General features: G+C 39.3%; 2 protein-coding genes across 2 annotated transcripts; one reads left to right on the top strand and one right to left on the bottom strand.

The window, feature by feature from the left end:
- The first annotated feature begins 6,705 nt into the window (after positions 1-6,705).
- On the top strand, positions 6,706-11,402 carry LOC140242328 (uncharacterized). The gene is made up of 3 exons (XM_072322067.1): positions 6,706-8,720; positions 10,178-10,737; positions 10,774-11,402. Exons 1-3 carry the CDS (start codon positions 6,706-6,708, stop codon positions 11,400-11,402), a joined length of 3,204 nt encoding a protein of 1,067 aa, XP_072178168.1.
- Positions 11,403-16,729: 5,327 nt separating this feature from the next.
- Positions 16,730-18,678, bottom strand: LOC140242326 (histamine H4 receptor-like). The gene is made up of 4 exons (XM_072322066.1): positions 18,364-18,678; positions 17,739-17,741; positions 17,461-17,638; positions 16,730-16,980 (listed from the first exon to the last, which is right to left on the bottom strand). Exons 1-4 carry the CDS (start codon positions 18,676-18,678, stop codon positions 16,730-16,732), a joined length of 747 nt encoding a protein of 248 aa, XP_072178167.1.
- Positions 18,679-26,726: the final 8,048 nt, after the last annotated feature.

Below are 26,726 nucleotides of genomic sequence, written 5' to 3'. Positions count from 1 at the left end.
GGGGAAGACCAAATTAGGGCCCAATCCTCAAAATTTTGTCTTCTCCTTTAACAGACATGTGATTAAACTTAGTAGAAATTTTCGCCTGGGTGATAGAAACTATATTTGCACGAAATAATGGGCACCATATACCCACCCCCTCCCATTTACTATGTTCTTCTCAGGTAATAGTCTGCAAGACTGCATGGAAGGTTAATTTACTTGCCATTAGAATGTATCGGGTTAGTGCTAGATCACCGAGTCTCTTGATTTCCTCCTCTCGTACTTTGATCAATGTGATACGTGCATACGTGTTTTGATATTGTGTTCATCGTGCCATCAATATTATTGTCACCGTTAATATCATTTTCACTAATATATTATTGTCATCATCAATTATTGAGGCTGTAAAAAAATTCAGACTATTGGTTTCCTCTTAAAATCTTACTACTTGAATTCATGGTCTGTTCCTACTTTCTAGTGAGTGGGTGCAGTTGATTGAGTAAATGATGTATTGGATTCAAAAGGATCATCATTTCTGCAGTCCCTGTGATGATTTTGAAACTTCTTGTGCCATAATACCGACAGATGACTGAAGTGTTCTGACGGTTATATCCTTTTCTTTGTTTAGTAAGCACACACAAAAAAAAATAGTCACTTTTTGGCACCAATAAATCAACTCGCACATAGAATTTTTTGAACACATAAGTTCCAGGTAACGACCAATGTCCGTACGAGCGTCTGTCAAAGTCCCAACATGGTATTGTGGAACTGGAACCAGTGGCGTATCTAGGGGGGGGGGGGGGGGGCAAGGGGGGCACGTGCCCCGGGCGCCACTCCTTGGGGGCGCAAAAAAAAAAAAAAAAAAAAACGAAGAAGAAGAAGGAAAAAAAAGGAAAAAAATGAAGAAGAAGAAGAAAAAAAGAAAAGAAGAAGAAAAAGAAGAAGAAGAAGAAAAAAAAAAACTCTCCCGGAGGGGGGAGGGAGAATGGTGGGAGGGGGGGGCAGAAAACCAAATCAAACAAGATAAAAACAAAACATGATGATGACGCGGACAAAATGACAATGTTTATTGTGTTCACACAAAAATTCCATGTTCTGTGAGCTGAAATACAAAAATTTTCAGCTCGCTCGCTGCGCTCGCTCGCCAAAATTTATATAAAAAAGAAGGTAAGAACAAAACGTGATGGTGACAAAATGACAGTGTCTATTGTGTTCACACATGTCATTTTATACTTAGCAGGCAAAATGTTTCACGGAGCAGCGGCTGCAATTTCATTCGTTCTGAAGCGATCGCCAATTGGATCAAAAGAGGGCGTCAACGGTTTCGAACATACGGGGGGGGGGGGGCGCAAAAAAAAACAACAACAAATCAAACAAGATAAGAACAAAACGTAATGATGACGCGGAAATATACAAATTTCGGCTCACTCGCTCGTACTAATTTAGAGTATTTTTTCAAGTCCTCAGTTTGTTGGTATAAATCGTTATCTATAAGGTCGTCACTATAATTGTGAGATTCAATGAGCAAAAAATGACAAGAATTCCATGTTTTGTAAGCTGAAATACAAAAATTTTCGGCTCGCTCGCTGCGCTCGCTCGCCAAAATTTATATATAAAAAAAAGATAAGAACAATACGTGATGATGACGAGGACGTTTATAAATTTCAGCTCACTCGCGCGCACTAATTTAGAGTATTTTTTAAAGTCCTTAGTTTTTTGGTATAAATCGATATCTATAAGGCTGTCACTATATCTTGATTAGAATTGTAAGATTTGGTAAGCAAAAAATGACAAGAATTCCATGTTTTGTAAGCTGAAATACAAAAATTTTCGGCTCGCTCGCTGCGCTCGCTCGCCAAAATCTATCAAAATTCATTACATTTAAATCACCCTCAAAAGATCCCTTTTAAGTGCTTGAAAAAGCATCATGTGGACTTTGTTTAAAGTCCCTACCGGGATGGGGTTGGGGTTGAACACTTTTTCAGAAATTAGGGGCGCAATTTTCGTGCTTGCCCCGGGCGCCGTTTTCCCTAGATACGCCACTGACTGGAACACACTTCAAAGTACATTTCTTAAAGGGGGTGTACAGTTCTGGTCGAGGTGAAGATTTAGCTTTTAATGTTTTGCAAGACATTCAAAAACCACTCTATGAGATGTCAAAGAGCATGCAGTTCTAAGGGGTATCAAAAAGTTTATTCGATGAAAATCGGTTTTGATATGGCTGACATATCCAAAAACAAGGTGAAACAAAGAGATCCTAATAAATTTGTGGCATGTCGCCTTTTATCATTAGCACTTTTTTTGATATCTCAGCCATTAGAAAACCAATTTTCATCAAATAAACGTTGAATCCTTCTTAAAATTGCATGCTCTTCCATATTTCATAAGAGACTTTTCATTATCTCACTTAAAAAATGTTCAAAACATGAATCCCTACCTCAACCAGTACTGTACAGTCCCTTTAAAGCGAGTTGCACTTCTTATCTTACCTCAGTGCCTGTAGGATTTTATCCTCATTTCGCTCCAGGCTTTCACTAGTAGATGGTGTACTGCGTGTTATATCCATTGAAACAGGTATTCTCGTGAAGTGCAGAGAGACAATCGTATTGTGATCTTCCACAAGATGAAAGTCAGAAAACACTGAGCCAAGCAGACGAATTGCCAACAAATTTAATGGGTACGTGTTGAAACATGGGATGACACCTTCGAGGATGCGCGTGACATGAATTTGATTCGAAACTGGAGACACGTAGGAAGTTACTAGGAAAGGAAGAGAAGTATCTGGACAAGTTGACCATGCAACTTACGAAGATTCCTATCGCAGTATGACAATGACATATAAACATTAGTGACAATCGTGAAGTAACTGAAACCAATCCTTGAATGAACATTATATTGTCAATCATCTTTTATATTGTTCCTCACAACCTCTTCTTCACGTCAGGAAAGATGCATTTCAAATCATATGTCCTGTCTCAATGGAGATGACGTCGCGGCGACTCGTGTAACTCGAAAGACTCCATGAAAGGCGACTTCCAAGACGTCTCAAAACAAGGCGACATCTTGCCCGGAAGTCGCGGGGACGTCGCTGCGACTTTGCCGCGACTAAGAAGACGTTGCGGAGACGTCTCCGAGACTTAAACTGGAGGCTGACAAATGTCTTCGTTAAAAGCAAAGAAAAAAAATCACCTGATTCTCTCGCGACTATCCGGAGACAAGGCTATAGTCTCCAGGAGACGTCACCTGGTTGCCATCTAGTCTCCAAATAATGAGATACCCACTTATATAACCTGGGAGAATACTGTGGAATAAATTGCGTGTAAGATAATCTACAGTGTACTATCATGGACGTGTTTGAACAGGTTGAATGTTTACTTCGATGATATGAAGGTACACTTTGAATGAATTTCATAATATTTCCCCTCCCACACCTCCTGTACGTGTATTACATACTTGTGCAAAAATCCGTTGTTATTTGACTGGATTATAGTGCGTACGCATACCATTCCAAGTCTGAGTAAAGATGCGAAACATTTATGTCGCAAACTGACATTTAGAAATTCAGAAGTAACTACAATACGAGAAACTTTTCTTGATTAGCTTTAGAATATTCTATTACACTTTGTAATCATTATTTCAATATACCCCGGAAGAAAAAGAGGTGCTCTTTGCTTGAGATGATATGGTAAAGATGACATCGGGTCAAAACAGTATGCTTCGTGAATGCAGGTTATTACATTAACGGTTGTTGACAAGACGACAGCCCATTGAACGACAGATAAATTCATGTGTGGTGTATATTGCGTTGATTATGTGAAGTACGTGAATAAACCATAGAAACAGATGTTCTGTGTGATTAATTTTTTCAACCTGGTGGTCTATTATAGCAATGAATTTTGTCAAATATTTTACAGAAGTCGATACCCATTGATGTCGATTCTTTTAATATTGTTTTCTGCAATATACAAAATTACCTAAATTTTTTTTTAATGTTTGCGCCATAGTTAATTCTTTGAGATTTGCTTTTGTTAATGTTGTTGTTGTTGTTGTTGCTGCTGTTGTTTACAAAAAAAAAAAAATGTAGCACTGTCTTTGCAAACAGCAAAATGGAAAATACCGGCCAAGTTTTGCAAGCGTTATTCTTGGATAATGAACCATAGATGATATTCAAGTTTGTAAGATTTGTCTTACACGTGAGTTGTAAAGTGGTATACTTTGAAATCCTAAATGAACGAAATCAGTCAAACATGATATTCTTACATTATCTTTCAGCATGGGAGATCACATGAATACCGGTTACTATTTTGTATTGAAAACATCAAGTGACATGTATGTCGAGTGGCCTTTTTACAAACACACTGCAAACATGCGGACTTGTTTAAAGTATTGAATACAAACGGGTTTGTATTTTCATCCTATGTAGTAAACGTTTATTGCTGACATGCCACTTCAAATTGAAAAATTGCTGTGTTTTTAATTCGCCTAGTATTTCCACTGGAAGCTAATATTTGTGCTATAAAATGTGCTGTCTACTCTTAGTAATGTATTTCCTTATTCATTTTCCCTCCCTCAGAGCATGGATAACCACGTTTGATTGAAGCTGTGTATGCTTTTAATTCGTAAGTTAACTCTAATTTCATCATATATGGTCTACTAATGTGTACTGAAGATCATTTGTAACTTCTGTACAGGGCTCATTGTCTCGCGGAGCGAAGCGGGTTTTGATTCTGGTAAGGGAAATTTGCGTTTGAGTTTGCCTCATTTGTGATTTGAGGACACCATAGACGACATGCGCAGTGAGTGAAAGTTGTCATTTGTCACGTTTCGCGCAGTTTCTAATTTGGTTGTGCCATTCAGTTAGTTAGCAGCTGACCGTGTCAACGTGAAGACTGGTCGCGTTATGGGATGCAAATGCTGACTCCCCCGTTTCTGCAGAAGACTCATGCAAGTCAAGTTTAGTCCCGCTACAGGAGTAAGTAAATACCGGAAAATGTGAAATGAACATTAAAAACTGAAAGAAAGCAAATAAGAGTATGCTTGAGCGAACTTATGAACTCATTTGAACTCAGTTACAGTGTTGAATTTGTTGCATGCGTACTGGTGAGTTGCAACGTGGTACGTACGTGGTTACACAGGTATTGCACGTGAACATTAGTGCATGTTCATGTAATGCACGTTCATGTCAAGGCATGTAATGCCAGGAATTTATGAACTATGTGTAATGTCATTTCATCAACCTGATGTGGTGGTTGTGTGAAGATACAGTTGTGACAGAAATTGACATTAAGACAGATTTAGTGTTATATAAATGTCAATAATGGTTCAAGAGACAAAGTTGTTGGTGAATAGAGTTGATAGTGGGAAAAGGTCACCACACGTTAATAGGTTCTTTGTGTATGATTTATCGACATGCATCAGTGTGGGTGTTTGTATTGCAAGACAAATTGCAAGGTAATTACAGAACTGTGCTTAATGACAGCAGTTCATACAGTGTTTGTAGTGCCTAAAGTGGAATCTAAAGTGTAAGAATCTACTCAATGGTGTGCTGTAAGGTTTAATTTGCATTTCTGGAGTGGAACTAGAATCCATGGTATGGAGGTAACAATGTTGAGTGTACAATATAGTGCTAAGCAAATACAGAAATGCAGGTTGTAGATTTGTTGTAAGGTGTTACATTGAGTATATTCAGCATCAATTACCGAGCTCAAAGTGAGATTATGAGTGTCTACAGTACAATCAGAGTGTAGATGCAAGTGATGTTTGACATAACATGTAAGAATAAGTACAGGTGGTTTGACTTTCACATACAGTTGTATGTACAGTGTAAGTTCTGTTTCATATCCGTATGATTTGTGACTGCAAGTGTATGAAGCAAAGTCACTGAGAGTTAAAGGGGTGATAACACATGTTGTATTTGTACAAAATTACATGTTTGTGCAGAAGTACAAATTAGACAGGATATGCACAACACGGCTAAGTACAGTGCAAGAGTGCAAAATAAAGTGCTCAGATTAATCTGCATGTGTACACAGTAAATGAGCACAATGAGCCAGTGTATTACATATTATACAAAGTTCTTTCAATAAGACGGAAAGAATCTGTAATTTTGGCATACAAGTGTACATTGTAGTAGCTAACTCCTACATACATCTAGCATACATCTAGCATACAAGTGTACATTAGCAAACTCCAAGCATTCAAGGTGCATGTTCAATTGATATTCCCTATGTAACAGAAACATGGTGATTTATTAGTCGCTTTTCAATATGTGACAGGTATAAATCCAGGTGAAGTGTACATGTACAATACACGTACAATATACTGTACTATGAAGGTAATAAGAGACAGTGACAACAAGCGAAGTTTTTGAATCTATATGCATGTCAGGCAATGCAAAGATTTAATCATATACAAATGTATAGTGTACAAGACGTGCATGAATAATGTACATGTGATTCAGAAGTCCAAGTTCAGTGTACAAGGCATGCCTGAGTATTACATGTGATTCACATGTCCAAGTTACTGCATGTGTATTAGCAACAAGGTGCTAATATTTTCTTTGTTTACAGTTTTGATCTATTCACAGATCGAATAAACAAGCTTCACGGCTTAACTATCTCAATCCACGGCTGGGCTAAACTCGGGTTCCATTCTTCGACTATTCATCATATTCGATTCCTATCTGACCTGGAATAGGAGACAGAGGGAACACTGCATGCAGTCATGAGTGCAGAACAGAAAGAGAAGGACCTCAAGATCAAGAGGAGGACTGCCAAGGCAAAGCTGACCCGATTATTGAATGCCTTGCAGAAATTGCTGGACAGCAACAGGAATCTTGACGAGGTCACCGAGTCCTTACAGAGTCTGGAGTTAGCGTATAAGGACTTAGAGGAGAAACATGAAGCTTACTGTGAGATCATCGAGGATGACGAGCAGTTTCTCAAAGAGGGCACTTGGTTGGAAGAGTGTCAGTCAAACTTCATGGATATGCAGATAAAGGCGAAGGATTGCATCAAGGCAAAAGCAAGTGAGGCATCTGAGAGAGCTGAGACACAACCGGCTGTAAATTTTAGCAGCAATGTAGCCTCACCTGAAAGACCAGATGAATCTAACAGTCCACAAGTAGAGTCTGCATTCAGAGTACAGGTAGAGCGGCCCAAACTGCCACATTTCAGCGGAGACGTGAGAGTGTACTCTACGTTCAAATCGGACTTTAACCATTTGATAGACCGATACAGTAAACGGGACGCGATGGCCATCCTTCGTACAGCATTACACGGTAAGCCTTTGGAGCTAATCAGAGGGATAGGAAATGACTATGATGAAGCATGGGCATTGCTGGACTCCATATACGGCGATCCAAGGCTCGTAGCAGATGTAATCGTGGATGAAATGGAGTGGTTCCCCCCACTCAAAGAGGGAGATGATGCAAGATTCTGCGATCTTGTGCACATTGTAATGAGAAGTTACAACACTCTGAAGGAAGTGGGGAGAACGGGAGATATGGATAACAGCCATATGCTGGCACTGGTGGAAAGAAAGATGACCAGCAATGATCGCAAGGTTTGGTTCCGCTATCTACAGAGGGATAGACAGGAGGCTACCTTTGAGGCACTGCGAACCTGGATGAGTGGGGAAATGAAGATGAGATTAAGAGCATCAGCCCCTCTTCGAGATGCACGGTCTTCCACTCAACAGAAAGACAAACGATCCAGTGCTTCAGTTAGTCACATCGCTGAAGAGGATAAGTCAGGCAAACAGGCGGACCACAAGTGCTGGATTTGCAAATCATCTGATCACTGGGTAGACCAGTGTAAGAAGCTTCTGTCAAAGAGTCAGCCCGAGAGGTTCCAAGTGATGAAAGACAATCATGCATGCTACAGTTGCTTGAAGAGAGCAGGCAGGGATCACAACATGAAAACTTGCAAGCGACGGAAGAGGTGCACAGAGAAATTGAACGGAGAACAGTGCACATCCTTTCATCATCCTCTGCTGCACAAAGAAATAGCCCGTGAGATAGTGGCAAGTGTTTCAGGTAAAACAGCCCTTCTGCCTGTTGTGACAGTTACTATGATGGGTTCCAAGGACCAGAGCTACTCAGCTAACTGTCTACTGGATTCTGGTGCACAAATTAGCCTTGTCAGACGATCAGTTGCAGAAAACCTAGGATTAAAGGGAAAGCCGATATCCATCAACATCACGAAAGTTGGCTGTGTCACTGAAGAGGTCCAGACGAAGATCTACCGATTAAGACTGCGATCTCTCGATGACAACAGAGTGTACAGAGTGTCGGCTGTCGGACTGGACTCCATCAATGATGACATAGTACAAGTCCAGACAGATGACTTGTGCAAGACATTCAACCTGGGACAGAACTGTCTACATCGTAGCAGCGGATCGATTGATGTCTTGGTTGGAATTGATCATGCTAAGCTGCACACAGGAGAAACAAGGCAGAAAGGAAATTTGGTAGCCAGACATACCCCCCTGGGATGGGTGGTATTTGGAGCTGACCCGGATCATCAGGCTGCCAAAAGCACAGTTTTGAATGTGATGGTTACAGATGCTGTGGACTTGAAAGATTTTTGGACAACAGAGTCGATGGGAGTTTGTCATAGTCCCAGCCAGTACCAACCAGACGGACTGAGTAGACAGGAAATGGATGAGAGTAAGCTAATCAGTGATTCCTGTCAGAAGGTCGGCAAGCAGTGGCTCGTTCCCTATCCATGGCAAAAGGAGCCGGATCTTCTGCCGGATAACAAGGCCCAGGCTGAGAGAATGCTATATGCTACTGAGAGGAAACTGGCAAAAAATCCCAACCATGCAGACGCATATGACAGACAGATCCAGGAGATGGTTGAAATGAAATTTGCCAGAAAGCTGTCAAAGGATGAAGTGCGATCGTATGAAGGCCCAGTGCACTACATTGCGCATCATGCGGTCGTTCGACCGGAGAAGCAGAGTACCCCCATCCGAATCGTATTCAACTCATCCGCCTCCTACCAGGGACACTCGCTTAACGACTACTGGATGAAGGGTCCCGATCTGCTGAACAGACTGTTTGGTGTACTGATGAGATTCAGGGAACACGAGGTGGCACTCTGCGCAGATATATCCAAGATGTACCACAGAGTGATGATACCTGAAAGGGACCAGCACGTCCACCGCTTTCTGTGGAGGAATTTGAACCAGGATAAGCAGCCAGATGTCTATATCATGAGAGTTGTCACTTTCGGTGATAAGCCATCCCCAGCTATGGCACAGACGGCATTGCGGAAGACAGCGGAGGAAGGCGCTAGGATGTTTCCGAAAGCAGCATCAACCATCATGCTTGATACTTACATGGATGACATCTGTGCATCGGTGCCGACAGTGACAGAGGCAGAGGAGCTGAGCAGAAGCATCGATAAAGTACTGGCTGATGGAGGGTTCAAAGTAAAGGGATGGAGATCAAACAAGGAGCTCTCCAGAGAACATGATGGGAATGACAACAGGCCCAAATTACTGAAGACGATCACTGATGAGAAAGTCTTGGGTGTGGTATGGGAAAATGACTCAGACACATTCTCATACAAAGCAAACTGAATGAGGATGCAATTCAAGCAATCAAGATGACAAAGAGGAGCATCCTTAGCCAAGTTGCACGTATCTTCGATCCCATTGGATTTGCAAACCCCATAGTGATACGAGCGAAGATCGGACTGCAGAGGCTATGGGAGAAAGGCTTGAACTGGGATGATGAACTACCCGAGGAGAGTCAGACAGAATGGAGAAAGCTGTTCCGTGAAATGGAAAAGTTGACAAATGTCAGATTTGAGAGATGTCTGACACCAGCTCACGCCAGAGGCAAGCCAACTCTTTGCATTTTTTGTGATGCATCTATGGAGGCATTCGGAGCATGCGCGTATCTCAGATGGGAGGTAGACGAGGCGAAGTACGAAGTGCGGTTCGTGACAGCAAAGTCCAGGGTGGCACCGCTGAAACAGTTGACTATCCCAAGGCTTGAACTACAAGCAGTGGTACTTGCAAGCAGGTTGTACACAGCAATCAGAACTGAGATATCAATGGAGCTGGCCAATGTTATCTTCATGACTGACAGCATGATAACACTATCTTGGATAAAGAGTAAGGCCAGGAGTTACAAGATGTTTGTCGCTGTCCGAGTTGGTGAAATCCAGACTGCTACTGACCCGAGTAAGTGGCGTCATATCCCCGGAGAGGTGAACGTAGCAGATGACCTGTCGAGAGGGCTAGATGCAGATCAGCTGACCGCCAGATGGCAACACGGACCTGACTTCCTTCGTAAGCCTATGTCAGACTGGCCTGAAGAAGGCAAGGCAGAGGAAAAGATGTCTGAAATGGAGAAGGAAATGAGAAAGGATCAGTCAGTTCTAAACATCACCCAACCACCAGATGAGGATGTTATAGACTGTGCCAAATTCTCCAGCTGGAGAAAGTTGATCCGGGTGACGTCATATGTGCTGAGGTTCCTGAGAAAGCTGAAAGCAAAGTGCAAAGGAGAAACTGACGAGAGTGAGAAAGTGAGTCCTTTCCAAGTGAGGGTAGGACGTAACAAGACTGCAAAAAACTACGGAGTCCTGTTCACATGCTTAAACTCAAGAGCCGTCCACCTTGAGCTTGCAACAGACTGTTCCACGATGGAATTCCTGCAAGTGCTTCGGCGATTCTTCGCTATAAGGGGCCAGCCAGGGAAAATCCTAAGCGACAATGGTACTCAGTTCATTGGTGCACAGCGTGAACTACGAGACATGGTAAGAGGCTGGTCTAAAGAGGAGCTACAAGAATTCTGTGCAGAGAAAGGCACGGAATGGACATTCACGACACCCGCTGCCCCCCATCAGAATGGCAGTGCAGAGTCGCTGGTTAAAAGCTGCAAGTATGCTCTGAAGAGGGCAATTGGGGAGCAGATCTTGACACCGTTCGAGCTGTATACGTGCCTGCTGGAGGTCGCCAACCTTGTGAATCAGCGACCGATTGGCAGGATTCCGACCGAACCCGATGACGGCAACTACCTATGTCCCAATGATATGCTGTTGGGGCGTGCATCTAGCGACGTCGCTCAAGGGCCGTTCCGGGAAACGAGAAATCCGAGGCATCGTGTCGAATTCATTCAGCGAATTGTCGACACATTCTGGCATCGCTGGACGAGAGACGTTCTTCCGTTGTTAGCACCGCGACAGAAATGGCACGTCGATCGCCGCAACGTACGTGTCGACGACGTCGCGATGATGGCTGACGCGAACGCGGTTCGAGGGAAATGGACCATCGCCCGCGTTATCCAAGTCTACCCGGGACCGGATGGTAAGGTGCGCAATGTGAAGGTGAAAACGCCAACTGCTGAGTATCGACGTCCAGTTACGAAGATCGCGGTGATCTACCCAGCTGAGGGATACGACTAGTGATTTGTTTGTGATAAATTCAGTGTTAAAGCGATCATGAGGAGAGATTTCCTCATTGGGTGGGGAGGATGTCTCGCGGAGCGAAGCGGGTTTTGATTCTGGTAAGGGAAATTTGCGTTTGAGTTTGCCTCATTTGTGATTTGAGGACACCATAGACGACATGCGCAGTGAGTGAAAGTTGTCATTTGTCACGTTTCGCGCAGTTTCTAATTTGGTTGTGCCATTCAGTTAGTTAGCAGCTGACCGTGTCAACGTGAAGACTGGTCGCGTTATGGGATGCAAATGCTGACTCGCCCGTTTCTGCAGAAGACTCATGCAAGTCAAGTTTAGTCCCGCTACAGGAGTAAGTAAATACCGGAAAATGTGAAATGAACATTAAAAACTGAAAGAAAGCAAATAAGAGTATGCTTGAGCGAACTTATGAACTCATTTGAACTCAGTTACAGTGTTGAATTTGTTGCATGCGTACTGGTGAGTTGCAACGTGGTACGTACGTGGTTACACAGGTATTGCACGTGAACATTAGTGCATGTTCATGTAATGCACGTTCATGTCAAGGCATGTAATGCCAGGAATTTATGAACTATGTGTAATGTCATTTCATCAACCTGATGTGGTGGTTGTGTGAAGATACAGTTGTGACAGAAATTGACATTAAGACAGATTTAGTGTTATATAAATGTCAATAATGGTTCAAGAGACAAAGTTGTTGGTGAATAGAGTTGATAGTGGGAAAAGGTCACCACACGTTAATAGGTTCTTTGTGTATGATTTATCGACATGCATCAGTGTGGGTGTTTGTATTGCAAGACAAATTGCAAGGTAATTACAGAACTGTGCTTAATGACAGCAGTTCATACAGTGTTTGTAGTGCCTAAAGTGGAATCTAAAGTGTAAGAATCTACTCAATGGTGTGCTGTAAGGTTTAATTTGCATTTCTGGAGTGGAACTAGAATCCATGGTATGGAGGTAACAATGTTGAGTGTACAATATAGTGCTAAGCAAATACAGAAATGCAGGTTGTAGATTTGTTGTAAGGTGTTACATTGAGTATATTCAGCATCAATTACCGAGCTCAAAGTGAGATTATGAGTGTCTACAGTACAATCAGAGTGTAGATGCAAGTGATGTTTGACATAACATGTAAGAATAAGTACAAGTGGTTTGACTTTCACATACAGTTGTATGTACAGTGTAAGTTCTGTTTCATATCCGTATGATTTGTGACTGCAAGTGTATGAAGCAAAGTCACTGAGAGTTAAAGGGGTGATAACACATGTTGTATTTGTACAAAATTACATGTTTGTGCAGAAGTACAAATTAGACAGGATATGCACAACACGGCTAAGTACAGTGCAAGAGTGCAAAATAAAGTGCTCAGATTAATCTGCATGTGTACACAGTAAATGAGCACAATGAGCCAGTGTATTACATATTATACAAAGTTCTTTCAATAAGACGGAAAGAATCTGTAATTTTGGCATACAAGTGTACATTGTAGTAGCTAACTCCTACATACATCTAGCATACATCTAGCATACAAGTGTACATTAGCAAACTCCAAGCATTCAAGGTGCATGTTCAATTGATATTCCCTATGTAACAGAAACATGGTGATTTATTAGTCGCTTTTCAATATGTGACAGGTATAAATCCAGGTGAAGTGTACATGTACAATACACGTACAATATACTGTACTATGAAGGTAATAAGAGACAGTGACAACAAGCGAAGTTTTTGAATCTATATGCATGTCAGGCAATGCAAAGATTTAATCATATACAAATGTATAGTGTACAAGACGTGCATGAATAATGTACATGTGATTCAGAAGTCCAAGTTCAGTGTACAAGGCATGCCTGAGTATTACATGTGATTCACATGTCCAAGTTACTGCATGTGTATTAGCAACAAGGTGCTAATATTTTCTTTGTTTACGGTTTTGATCTATTCACAGATCGAATAAACAAGCTTCACGGCTTAACTATCTCAATCCACGGCTGGGCTAAACTCGGGTTCCATTCTTCGACTATTCACTCATCATGTAACATCCTGTGGAAGAAGAAAATAAAATGAATTGAACTGAACTGAATCCAAATCAGTTGTTGATATATTACTTTTTAAACTATATGCTCGTACTGTTAAGCCCAGCCACGCTCACATTCAACCAAGAATCAAGGCCGCATCGAACTTTGTTATTTTGAACCGAATCTTAACTCAGTGCCCGTGGTATTATATCTACATTCTGTAATTGTGTCAGTCAATATGTAAGTGTATTATACATTCTTATACGTCTAGGTAATCCCACAAAAAGTGACTGTCATTATGAGGAATGTATACAGTATATTATTGTTTCGGCTTGGCCGTTGTAGATGAACAATGCACAAGAGGATCTCATTAAAAAAATATAGAGGCGAGTTATTGTAAGCCTGTATAGTTTCCAGTTTCACTAGGTCAAGTGGTTTAAAGACGCCCGAGGAATATTGAACTGCCTTCCAACTTCCCATATCCCACATCCTTTGCTGAGATAAAGTTCAATTCAGGATCTGTGTCTAATATTCATGCTGAAAACTCTTGCATTGTTAGGTCAAATCGAACGAGAGGTGCAGTAATACGCTATACCATACTTAAAGTTATATTTAAAATGAAGTAATCCGGGTCCAAAATTCGTGTCCCTTTCATTCCGTAGCTTCACCTAAATTAATATTGCATTTTTTTTATATATTCCTTTTTTTTCTCTTCTAGCTTCACTCTCTATTTAGTTAAAGGTATGATTACAGTTTTGGTGGTGAGATGGTGCTCCAGGTCTCCAACTTCTTTGTAGGATAATGAGAAACCTATTTGACCAGAGGGTTTATGATAATTGGTTTTGAAATTGCGGAGATATGTAAAACAAATCGACCCTAGAATACCAAAAGATGGGACTCACCTTTAATTACGATGGCTCTGTTTTATTTTTATTTTTTTAGAATATCTCAGCCATTTCAAAACCAGATTTCATCAAAATATACTTTGAATTCCTCTTAGAACTGCATGTATGCTCTTATTTCATTAGAGGTTTCTCATTATCTCACAAAAAAATTAACAGCTGAATCCCCATCTCAATCAGAAAATATATCATTCCTTTAAAATTGCCCCCGAGTCCACTTCTATCGAGACCAAAAACATCGCCTTTGTTTTATAGAGACTATGTGCTCTAGTGAAGATTCCTGTCATACTGTCACATGCTAACTTCTTGTTTGATCAGGGAACTTATGACACCATGCCTACTTGATTTAACTTTCTTCCTTCCTTGTTTGTGGAATTGGAACAGTATTGCTTACATAGCTTGTTCTTCATGGATTGACATTGCGTGTTTATCTTTCACCAAAGTAATATAAAAAAGACATATACAACTTGATGATGGAAAAGCAGAGAAAGCCCCCCCCCCCCCAAAAAAAAAGAAGACATTTCTACACTAAAAAAAGTGCCCCTTTTCCTGACTTAATGCGCCCTTCTTGTTTTATGCCAGCAGTGAGTAAACTTATTCTTTGTGTTTTCTAATTCATCTGTTGTTTTCGTTGTTTTTCCTGGAAGTGATTTTCTTAAACGATGATGCTGTTTTACAATTCATTATTTGGAATTATACACACATTTGGTAAGTCCAAAGAAAGGATATATTTTTGACAGTCAAAAATATAATGTTATGCTCTCCTTGGATTTACCAATGTGTGCATAATTCCAAATAATAAAGGGCAAATGAGCATTAGGAAGAGACCTCCAGCGTAAAGAAGACTTTTGTCTAACTGGTTTTGCTCTAAGAATACATGCCAATGACATCCGCATATATCATGGCTACGATTTCTGTGAAGAGAAAACTATACAACGAATAATTAATGGCTTTTACACACTCTATATCACCCTGAAATAGCACGTCAAGTAGGGGAGACACAAGGTTCTTAAAGGGTGTGTACAGTTCTGGTCGAGGTGAGGATTTAGCTTTTAACGTTTTGCGAGATATTCAGAAACCACTCTATGAGATGTCAAAGAGCATACAGTTCTAAGGGGTGTCAAAAGTTTATTCGATGAAAATCGGTTTTGAAATGGCTGAGATATCCAAAAACAAGGGGAAACAATGAGATCCTAATAAAGTTGTGGCATGTCGCGGCCTTTTATCATTAGCACTTTTTTGGATATCTCAGCCATCTGAAAACCAATTTTCATAGAATAAATGTTGAATCCTTCTTAAAATTACATGCTCTTTCATATTTCATGAAAGGCTTTTCATTATCTCACTTAGGAATGTTCAAAACATGAATCCCCACCTCAACCAGTACTGTACAATCCCTTTAACTCCATCAACAAAGAGGAGCATTCATGCCTTTTAGTGGGGTCGGATGATCTTTGTATTGTTGAGGACTTTCGGCATCTATTCTGATACCCTCCTCTTCCCCCCCCCCCCCCCACACACACACACACGATGAAAAAAAAAAAAAGAGGCTCTAGAAACAGTGGTGGAAGAGAGCGATTTGAAAAAAGGATGAATACACATTCAAAATGTTATATATTTTGTATACACATTACACGTATGTACATTTAATGTATATTTGTACGTGTATATCCCCATTGAAGTGTGTTTACAGTTATATTTCACACACACACATACATGCATACACATCTACACACTGTGAACATATACACACATAGTATATGCACACACACACATTATATGTATATAATACTTCGGAGTCCTCGTGTCGGTCAAACAATATTAATGTGTAGCCGGTGAACAGAGAAATTCTTCCTTAAAATCATCATGCAGTGCGACCAACTGTTAATTTTTGTTATGAGTGATTTACAGGTATCGAGATTCTTAATATTCCAATAATATTGTTCATTGACTATTGCACTATATTGCCTTTTCTTTCCTTTCCGAAAAGTTTAAAGGCAAAGCGGGTTGAGTGCCATTTGTAATAATTTTGAAGCAAGTCCATCATAAGCCCGATAAGACATCAAAATGTAATCTTTCCAGTAATACTTCACTTGTTACATGGCGACATGCATGGGAAGAAATATTCTTGAAGTTATGATCAAGAGTATCCCACATTTCCCGTTATTTTCTTTGTTTTTAAGCAACTATAATGTTAGATATCTCAAATCAACAAGAATGGAGATAGCTCGTTTTGGCTCAAACGCTTCATACGGTGACTTGCGTCATACAAGCGAACATGATATTAAGAATTCATTTCAGCAATGAACCAGAACGCCTTCGTCAAGAAAGACTTATTTGCGATATTACAAACTCGCATACTGTAATAGCAGTTTCCCAAACGTCATTTCAGGATCCCTCAGTTTGGCACATTGAAAGTGACGCTTCTTCTAAATCTACAGCACCGCATACGGCGTGCCAACTTCCACAGCTCGACGCGCAGGCGTCGATTCATGCACGAGTATACCAAGGGGTCCAGAACAGTGTTGCAGTATGCCAGCCACATGGTGAACACGCCGAACCAGTGACCTTCGCTGACCCGGATGAAGTTTGAGTGGAACAGTAGGTATGGCGTCCAGCATAGGATGTTAATGAAGACGAGGATAGCCCCTGTATAGATAACAACGTACAAACCGAAACTAAGAGCTGTGACCGTATACTTTAGAAACCCAAAACAGATTGAGAAAGATATCCAATTTCGGTCAAATAGACTATGTTTGTCACTGAAGAAAATCGCTGGGTCTAGAAAACAAACAAAACAACTGAGCATTCTGCTTTGTGACTTGGGTCTGACGCTATGTAATCTTTCGGAATGTTGTTTAAAAGTGGAGGTTTTATTTAAGAAAATGGCACTTATTCGAATAAAAGAATGTGACTCTCGATGGTTAAAAGGAGCGTCTATCCAAGATGGCCAAAAGGGGCGTCTATCCAAGATTCATGACACTCAAAACCCTCACAATGCATTTTAATTTTATAACTTAAAAAGCTACGGTTACAGCTGAAGTGACAAGAATACAGAAAAGGATTTATACCCCCTCTTTTCTTCAATAATCCAAGATACGCTCATCCTCCTTGCCTATTTGTCCTCACCTACTCTTGCCACTCGACTGTGAGCCTGTAGGTGGCGGCGACGTCGGATCCTCCAGGCTGACTTCCGGTTTGCACTTACGGATGGCACAGGAACATCATCCTCTTTGTTGCCATGGTGATCTGCCTCAATGCTGTCGACGGCTTGATCATCTTTGGATGCAGGCGCTGCCGTCTCCGTCTGATCAAGGGAGAGGAGGATACGAATAGACACAGGTGACCAAAGCACGACTTTTAACATGTGTCGAAAGACTTGGCAGATGATGTTGTTGTCGCTATACGCACTTTACGATATTTTCGACCCACTACAACTCGATCGTAACTGAAAGACGATTGGGATAAGCTTACAAAAAAAAAAAGAAGAAGAAGACGAAGAAGAAGAAGAAGAAGAATGGAAGAGAGTGTCTGGACTTGGGGAAAGGATGCGTTTGACTGTCTGCTTCTTGACCGAGGGATTAGAGGCGAAACGGAGTATATGTATCTAAAATAGTATAAAACGATATACCTGCAGCGCCAGCCTGGTGCAGTCATAGAAAAGAAAGTTCGTTTAGTATACTGACTATAATGATTGTAACATTCTCCACTTAACCCCTGCAGTGTGTATGATTACTATATGTACACTGAAAACTAGAGAGTTATAACGATGTGACGAAAATTTATTTGTTACATTCGTACACATTTATAACAACTTGCAAACAGTCAAAATTGTTTCGACACTTGATCTGATTATCACCAATGACATTAAATGCTCTACAATATTCATTTTTGTTTGGAGTAATGGCACTAGCCTTTAGATGGTTGATGAGTTAAAGTGACTGAAATGGTTTCTATATTGTGTTACTTCGGGCAACTAGCCTGCACAGAACGCTATGTCGAGGATATCCCAATGTGGCAGTTCATAGTTACCTGACTGCTCGACCGGTTTTCCTCAAGAGTTCCATTCCTGTCCGAAGGACTGCTGGCGGTCAGCACGAAAGAAGATTTTGAAATCTCATAACTCTTTAGACGCCGTCCCTCTCTCCACAAGTGCCAAGATATGACAGCATAGAAAAAGACAAGTGCGGGAACAATTATACCATAGTTAACTACTATGCTGAAAACACGGAATTTCTCGGAACTCCAGACGGGCGAGCAATGCTTAGTGTTAACATTGTATCTGAACTCGCTCAGAAAGCCTGTCGCCACTGTGAGAGCCAAGATGAAACCCATCGTCCACGACATGGCAATTAAGAGACCGATACGAAGTCGTTTTGGCGGGATGCGATGCGATGAGCAGACGATAATGAGGAATCGATCAAATGCGATAGACAATATAAGTGGAAGATTGGTGAATGAAAACCAGGTCGAGAGAAAACCATTAATCTGTATAGGGAAAATGAAAATATCATCGAAATAACGTACGTCTTGCTTTTTAAACTACGTAGACATGACTTTACTTGTGCCAAAGTGTTGTTCTGAAGTTTAGGCATCACTTTTGACATAATGTAGTACGCCAGAAAACGAAATTATTTATCATGCTTATTATGAAGCATAATGACAAGGTATATGTAAATGAAGTTCTCTGAAAAGAAAGTTTACAAACCAATGACAGGAGATTGAAGGATCTGCTACGGTATCCTGTTAATCCCCGTCCAAACCTCAAGAATACATGTATCTAAAATCCCCCAAACGTCTGCTGGTCTGTTTGGAGTCCAATATTTGCACAGTTTCAAGTAATTGAGACGATATTTGGCGCAAATGATGCAAAACGTGTTTTGTGATTGCCCGATATGGCAATGTTTTAGCCGCAATAATATGTACCAAAAAATTAGTGTGTGGCGAAATACTTTTACATTTCTACCCCATTGTCTACACGTTCCATTTTTTTCTTTGTATAAAGCAGGAGTAGGCACACTTAATTGTCGCCGCATTGTCGCTAAGACAGCGACTTAGTGTAGGGATTTGTCCAGGGTGCTTGTTTCGGGTTTCGTTAGTTAGGTTAGTTATACGTCTCCATATCTCAGTTTCTCTTGTTTTCCCACTTTTTATGTATATCAGTCTATCAATCATGATATTATAATTTGTTGTATTACGTGCGTGGGGAATGCACCCTACAAGCACTGCTTTTTAGCATTCCTCCCCATTTCCAGCATTTCCGTATACTTACAATATGTTGTGAACTTATCCTTTATTATGTATTATGATGAAATGTATGTATTCAAGTTCGGTAAAATATTTATATGTTTCTGTTGGAAATGAAAAAAAAAAGAATATTCATCTTCCGCTTTACGAAAGGGTTAAAAAAGGAATATGAATTTCAATCCCATTACCTTGCATATCGTCCTGTGTGAGAGTAAGAATCTTCCTTCATTAAAGATGGACGCCATGGAGAATGTCATGCTTGCCAGGGCCACGCCTAGATCCGCCATAGCGAGATTTAACATTAGCAGATTGTGCAGGTTTTGTCTCAGGCTGCGCGTGCGCAGTATGACGACAATCGTCATAAAGTTGAAGGACAGCGAACAAAGGAGGATCATGGATAAGCTGTGAGAGAGATAATATAATGATAAAAGTAACAATGTAGGCATGGCGTAATTTTAGTCACTTAAATCACACTATAGATTTCTTGTTTGTTGAATTATCTGATTTGATTTGATTTATTCTCTGTATGCATTTTTTTTTTAGAAGTAGGCCTACATTAGTTTTCCGCAGTTTCATTGGCATTGTACAAAATAACAGTAATAGACTATTTTCAACAATTATCGTCAAATACATACATCTGTAATATAATTACGTGTGTTACATCTTAATTTGCATACAGGACAATTGTCAAGAATAAGCACAAAGCTTGACTGTTTGACAACCGACAGTGAATAACATGAAATTTATGGATAGAGAGCTTTTTGAAGGGATGAATGATGATTGGATTGAAAAAAAAAAAAATGTAGATAAGTTGTGTTCATGAGGAAATATGTTTTATTTTATAGTTCGATTACGAAGGCGAAAGTCAGAAGAAAAAATGAGAAGTTACAGAGAAAAAGTACTCCTAGCTAACCATTGGCCCCTTCTACCATGTCTACAATTAGTGTATGTAGAAGATATTGAGCAAAAACAAAGCAAAACAAAACAAAAACAAACCCAATAAACACATAAATCGATATTAGATAAGTTATATGATTAATCTTGGTAGTAGAGTGCGGTCGAGGATGGAATATTTTCTCTAGAGGAAAATTTACAATACGTGTATTTTGAACAAATTCTTTCGTCCATTAAACGTATCTTCTCTCTTTAAGAAAAGTAACAGATCAAAGTTCACGCATACAATGTATGAAATTACTTTACTGTTAAGTGAAACACCACCCATATTTGGAAGTTGAAAAATCTAAAAACTTCACCTGGTCCCGTCATAATAGAAGATAATGTGACAAAGCAAACAGTATGTCTGCTCTTAAAGGCATTGTTTACCATTGGGAGCAGTGATTCAAAAATGTTCGAGCTATTACATTTGATACCTGATTGTGTGTAGGTCAGTTGTATCACTAAACCATAACTGTAGACAGTTTGTACAGTATTCACATTTTTCTATTTAACTATAGCATTGATTATAATGATTACATTTTTGCATTGGTTGTTTCTATCCCTAACTGGCATTTCAGAACTGTTTTGAAGCACTAAATCTGGGTTTTTGTTTCATCTGAAAATGGTAAATAATGTCTTGAAGAACAAAATCCTTTAAAATTATCCTCTGTTGTCCTACTGAGGTAATATCAATCACTTTCAAATCATTGGTGTGTGCCCAAGACTCTTATACTGTAGCACTGTTTGGGACCCACATTAAAAGACATATTATCTATTGAAACAACAACAAAAATGAAGAAAAGAGCTGCATAGTCTGTAACCGGAAATTACAACAGAGAGACTATAGCTCGTCCTCGGTACTAAAGCTAGGATGGGAGCCTCTTGAATAGATCGCCGCAAAAAAGCTAATGGGTTCATAATGATCTACAAAGAAAGAAAAGAAACCCAGGGACTGATCACACACAATATGCCGGATTAATAAATTTTTATAAATAGGTAAGCCTATGGTTCGCTACCATACTGACCGCCTATACACGGTCAGTTCTACGAAAAACCAAAATGCAGCAAAGATTGTCTTAAATACTCCCCTACTCTCTTACTATCACTGAGTGGAAATTACTCCTGGATTGTGTGAAGACGACCCTGAACCTAGACAATTTTAAAGCCAATATATCAAACATGGATGTTTGTAACTTATAGAATGTTCATTTAAAACAAATTAATTATTGCTGCCTCTTAAATGTCATCAACCACTCATGGCAACCACTGCACCGTGATAGCCCACAATGGCGTTGTGTCCAGTACCGAACTAACAAAAACAAATAAGAGATAAAATCATAAGTATTGAAGGAAAATTCTAACAGAATTATTAATTCATTAGTGGAAAAATGAGTAAAAAAAAATGGGATTCCATTAACCATTAATTCTAACGAAAACATAAGATACTCAATACCACTATCGGGATGATTAAACATTAACACTTATATTTAAAAGGGGAAATGTTTGTGAAAAAAAAAATCGATTCTTCTTTTAAGCATTCTAAATGTCAGCAATGAAAGCAGGGATTATCATGAAAGTGAAAGGACCATTAATTAAAAAAAAAAAAAAAAAAAAAAAAAAACCTGTCAAGAATAAATCACATCAGGTCGTAGCGGGTTAACTGTGAAATTTTGTTTTACATTGTCATTTCATTTGATTACAATCTATTTTCATATTTCTCAATGAAAATGCTTCAGATATGAGCAGTCAATGATGGCCCACTGTCATGAACATTTGCAAAAGGCCAAAGACACCGTTGATGTCGATAACAGTAAATGGAATTTTGTAATGAAAACGATTAAGGGGGCACTTGAAGACATAATCGAGTACCGGAAAAAAAAAAAACGTATCGAGCCGCTGTTGGTGCAAGGTCAATTCGTAAAGCTCCTGGCCCTTTCTGATGAAAATCTCACCTAGAGATCAATTATGTACAACTTGCCAAAAAGGGTACTAACTTTTGTAACAAATGCATGTACTGACTCCTTACCATCTTGCAAATCTTTATAGGTGGGGGAAAAGGTTAACAAACAAATGCGTATTTTGTCCTAATACAACCGGCACTCTGCACCATATTTTGTCAAATTGCCCGGCATTTTTGGAAAGGTACGAATGGAGACACAACAACATATTGCAATTTTATTTACCGTACAATCAAACTAAGAGTCTCTTCCCACTGGCCATGTCATATAAGCTGATCTAGATGGGTGCAAAGTGGCAGGCGGAACGATTCCACCCCACGTAGTTACAACTAATCAACGACCAGACATAGCAGTCGTGCTAGAAAGAGTAAAACGAATCTTAATTGTTGACTTGACAGTATCTTTCGAACCTAACACCGAGGCCGCTCATGAAAGAAAAGTAGAGAAATACAAAGTATCGTTGAATGAACTAAAACGCAAGGGCTATAAGCCTTCCTTTCTTGCCATCGAGATCGGAGCAAGGGGGCAGATAACACTAGAAAACAAACAACGACTGAAAGGCCTACTCAAAACATGTAAATCCAAACAAAGTCCCACTGCATTTTATCAAAACAGCAGATTGGGATATGCAATTGTTTCATCATTCACCATATTCTATGCAAGAAAAGAACAGAACTGGGGGATGTTAATCACTTAGAAAGTAACATGTAAAAGAATGAAAGGCACTTAGTAATAATGTAGTAATTATGTAGAATTATTACATTGATTGGGTAAATGTAATGATTTACTGGAATGACATTTGGCACTTATCCAAAAAAGTGTATAAATCAATAAATTTGGATTGCCACGCGACTACTTGGAAATACATTTACAGCGGACATAATGATTTATTCGAATTTCACTTGATCAGTTAGAAAATTTGATGGAGCACCACGGACAAAATAACGAAATGAGTCATTGATAATACAGTGTATTGTGTACTGCGTGGGGAAATGTATTTAATTTTGTGTAATTAATGTTGTGTAATTGTTGTCAACCTCACAAATCTGTTGCGAATACAGCTATATTGTTATTTATTCACTTTATAAGTGTTTGTAAGTGTGTCATTACCTGCCATGTGTCCAGAATAGGACCATGGACCTGGTATATATGTCAACATGTCTTTTGTTTAACTTACCAATAAAGGCATGATTAAAAAAAAAAAAATATATATATATATATATATATATATATACATGATAGATATATACACTCAACCAAAAAAAAAAAGTAAGTTCCCCTCAGCATTTTGGATATTATCTCAAAAAGTATTTTACCGACTTTTATAATTCAAACTGGAATTGATAGGGAATTTCATTATTCATAACATGAATGGCATATCATTGCCACCAGATATCATTATTGGTGTGAAAAAATGCATTTTATGGCAAAATGCATGGGGAAAAAAAAAGTTGCACATAAGGTTATATGAAGCATATTGTGTACATTTTCTGTGCAAGTTAGCAAATGACCTTTTGAAATTTTTAAATCAGGTACAATGTGCTTCCCTATTAAACAGATGTTATGCATACTTTTTAAACAATAGGCCTTTTCAATATGAAAATGTTGGTCGAAGCCATGTGCTTTTTAATTCCAATTTGGGTTGATCACATTAATGTGCTTATGGCCATTTTGCATCATGCCGCGTCTGCAAATTTTTGAAAGAGGGAGAGCTACAGCTTTCCTTGAAGCTGGGGTTTCGGTTAAGGAGATGGCCAGGAGACTAGGGGTTTTAATTAAGCGGAAAGCGAGCAAGAAGGTGAAAGATGACACTTCACTGCAAGAATTTCAGTGCATCTTGCAGAAAGCATGGGCCAACATTGAGCAGCGCCAAGTACAAACTTTAGTTAACAGTATGAGAAAGAGATGTCGGCTGGTCAGTGAAGCGGATGGTGGGCATATCAATTATTAAATACTTCACTGTATGCTCATGAAAAGAAAGAGATAGAGAAATATGCAATAAACCATGCTTAAAAGTTCAGAATCATGAGTGATTGTTTGATTATTTGTGTAAAAGTCAATGCAAATCACTAAAGTGCAACCTTTTTTCGCATGCATTTGGACATAAAATGCATTTTTTTCACACCAATAATGATATCTGGTGGCAATAATATGCCATTCATGTTATGAGTAATAAAATTCCCTATCCATTCCCGTTTGAATTATGAAAATCGGTAAAATACTTATTGAGATATATCCAAAAATGCTACGGGGAACTTGCTTTTTTGGTTGAGTGTATATATATATATATATATATATATTGGAGAACAATAGAGACATTAATAAACGAACCACAATGATAGATGACATTTCTCGATATATCAAATTAAAAGGCAACATTCATGGCAAAGAAAGAGAAGAATGTTTTGTATATTTATTTTATAACATGTGTTTTATCATGTGTAAAGTATTATATAGTAGTGTGGGCAAAAGGGTTGTTTCAAAAAATAACTTATCGCTAAACCGAGGTCAGATTTTGGAACATAGAGAAAGTCGTGCGTTTGTTCTATGATTATATTCGATGATAGTTTCAGCATGTTTGTGAAGCTGTGTTCCCTTGTTTCAGATACTGTACTATAAAGGCAAACACTGTCATTAACAAGAGATGACAGACGATACTTCGAGTTTGTGTTTGATAAAGAAAGTTTATTGACAGTTTGCACTATATCTTTCAGGAAATTTGCTAGAATAACTTTGATTAACTAAGGTTAATTGATAAAACAATCGCCTGTCATATTTGTATTTGGAAAATGGGTAGATGAGGTAGATTTTAAGAGGGTACTTTGAGTTGTATATACCAACAAAATATAAATAGAATATTAGAAAAACAGTATAAATTCTTTGTTGTTTTTATGATGCAAAGAAAGTGGTAGATTGTAACATGTAGTTATTTTACGTTTAATAGAAACATTTGCGTTATCAAAACTATAATTTGTAACATCTCTTTCAGCAATGTTCAGTAGTTCGTAGTTGGGTTGTTATGAAGAGATATTGATTGTAATAAAATGTGAATAAGGTATCAGAATTATACAGAAAGATATGAAAATCATGTCTTTCACTGTTTGTTGGTGACTTTGTCAATGATCAGAGCATCACCTGCATACGGTGATTTACATTTCTTTTGATACAATGCGAGAGTATCAACTCGTGTATTTGCTTAATTGCTTATATGACCGTCTTCGTCTTTGAGTTAACATTAACTTAGTCTTCAGTAATTTTGATCTGAAGTTGCCTCCTTTGCCATTTCAGTGCTAAGGAAAGAGTCAAAGGTTGTTATGTGTTGTTTTTTTTTTTTTTTACGATTATCAATCTCTATATCAAGAAATATCATCTAAAAAAAAGTGAATTAATCTCAAGACAAGCACAATAATATCATGGCTCTTCGACAAGCAAATTCACCCAGGATAACCAAACTGGGTATAAAGTACACAAGATAAGTACTAAGTAGTTTGTTGTGCATAGCTCAAATCAAGAAAGTCGAATTCAGTTATGAGTGAAGTGATGGTGGAACCAACGCCATTGTGAATACGCATACCACATTGGATAAGGCAATTAAGATTATGTATTGGGGGAGGGAGGTTCCAAACTTACCCGAAGGGAATATCAATGGCAAGATATTTTAAAACCCATGCACTTTTTTACCCACTTCTGAATCCCCGGGAATTTGCAATGCTGCAGTAAAAACAGGGAAATGATCTAGAGGCTATTTCTCTTTTTGGTCGTCGTCGACTTCTCCTTGCTTCCTCCTCTACTTCTAATCATGTAGGCTAGCATACATTGTACATTATGTCCCCCCCCCCCCCAAAAAAAAAAAAAAAAAAAAAAAAGAAAAAAAAAAACCCAAAAAAAAGAAACAAACAAACATATTTCCGCATTGATAACTCCCAATATGATTAAACCATCTGCATACTGTTTCAGGGTCTTAAAATATAACATCTTAGCTATATTTTGCAGAAACCCCATTCATTTTCGTTAGGTGGTTACGGAGAAATGTGGATCGTTATAAAGCAAGTCACGAGTCTGACCCCGTTTACAGTGCGGGGCCGCGGGCTCGGCCGCGGCCGAGCCGCGGCCGAGTCCGGCCTCAATTGCGCGGCCGAGCCTCGCAATTTTGTCCGTTTACACTGCTGGGCTCGGCCGCGCTTTTGATTCAAACCTTTCAATATTTTGTCGTAGTGGCGCTCTGCTTGTAAACAAACGCAATTTGGTATTGTC

This window comes from Diadema setosum, chromosome 19, assembly GCF_964275005.1.
Source record: "Diadema setosum chromosome 19, eeDiaSeto1, whole genome shotgun sequence".
Lineage (NCBI taxonomy): Eukaryota > Metazoa > Echinodermata > Echinoidea > Diadematoida > Diadematidae > Diadema > Diadema setosum.
Note: the sequence above shows the minus strand (reverse complement) of the source record. Positions and strands in the feature narration are given on the sequence as shown.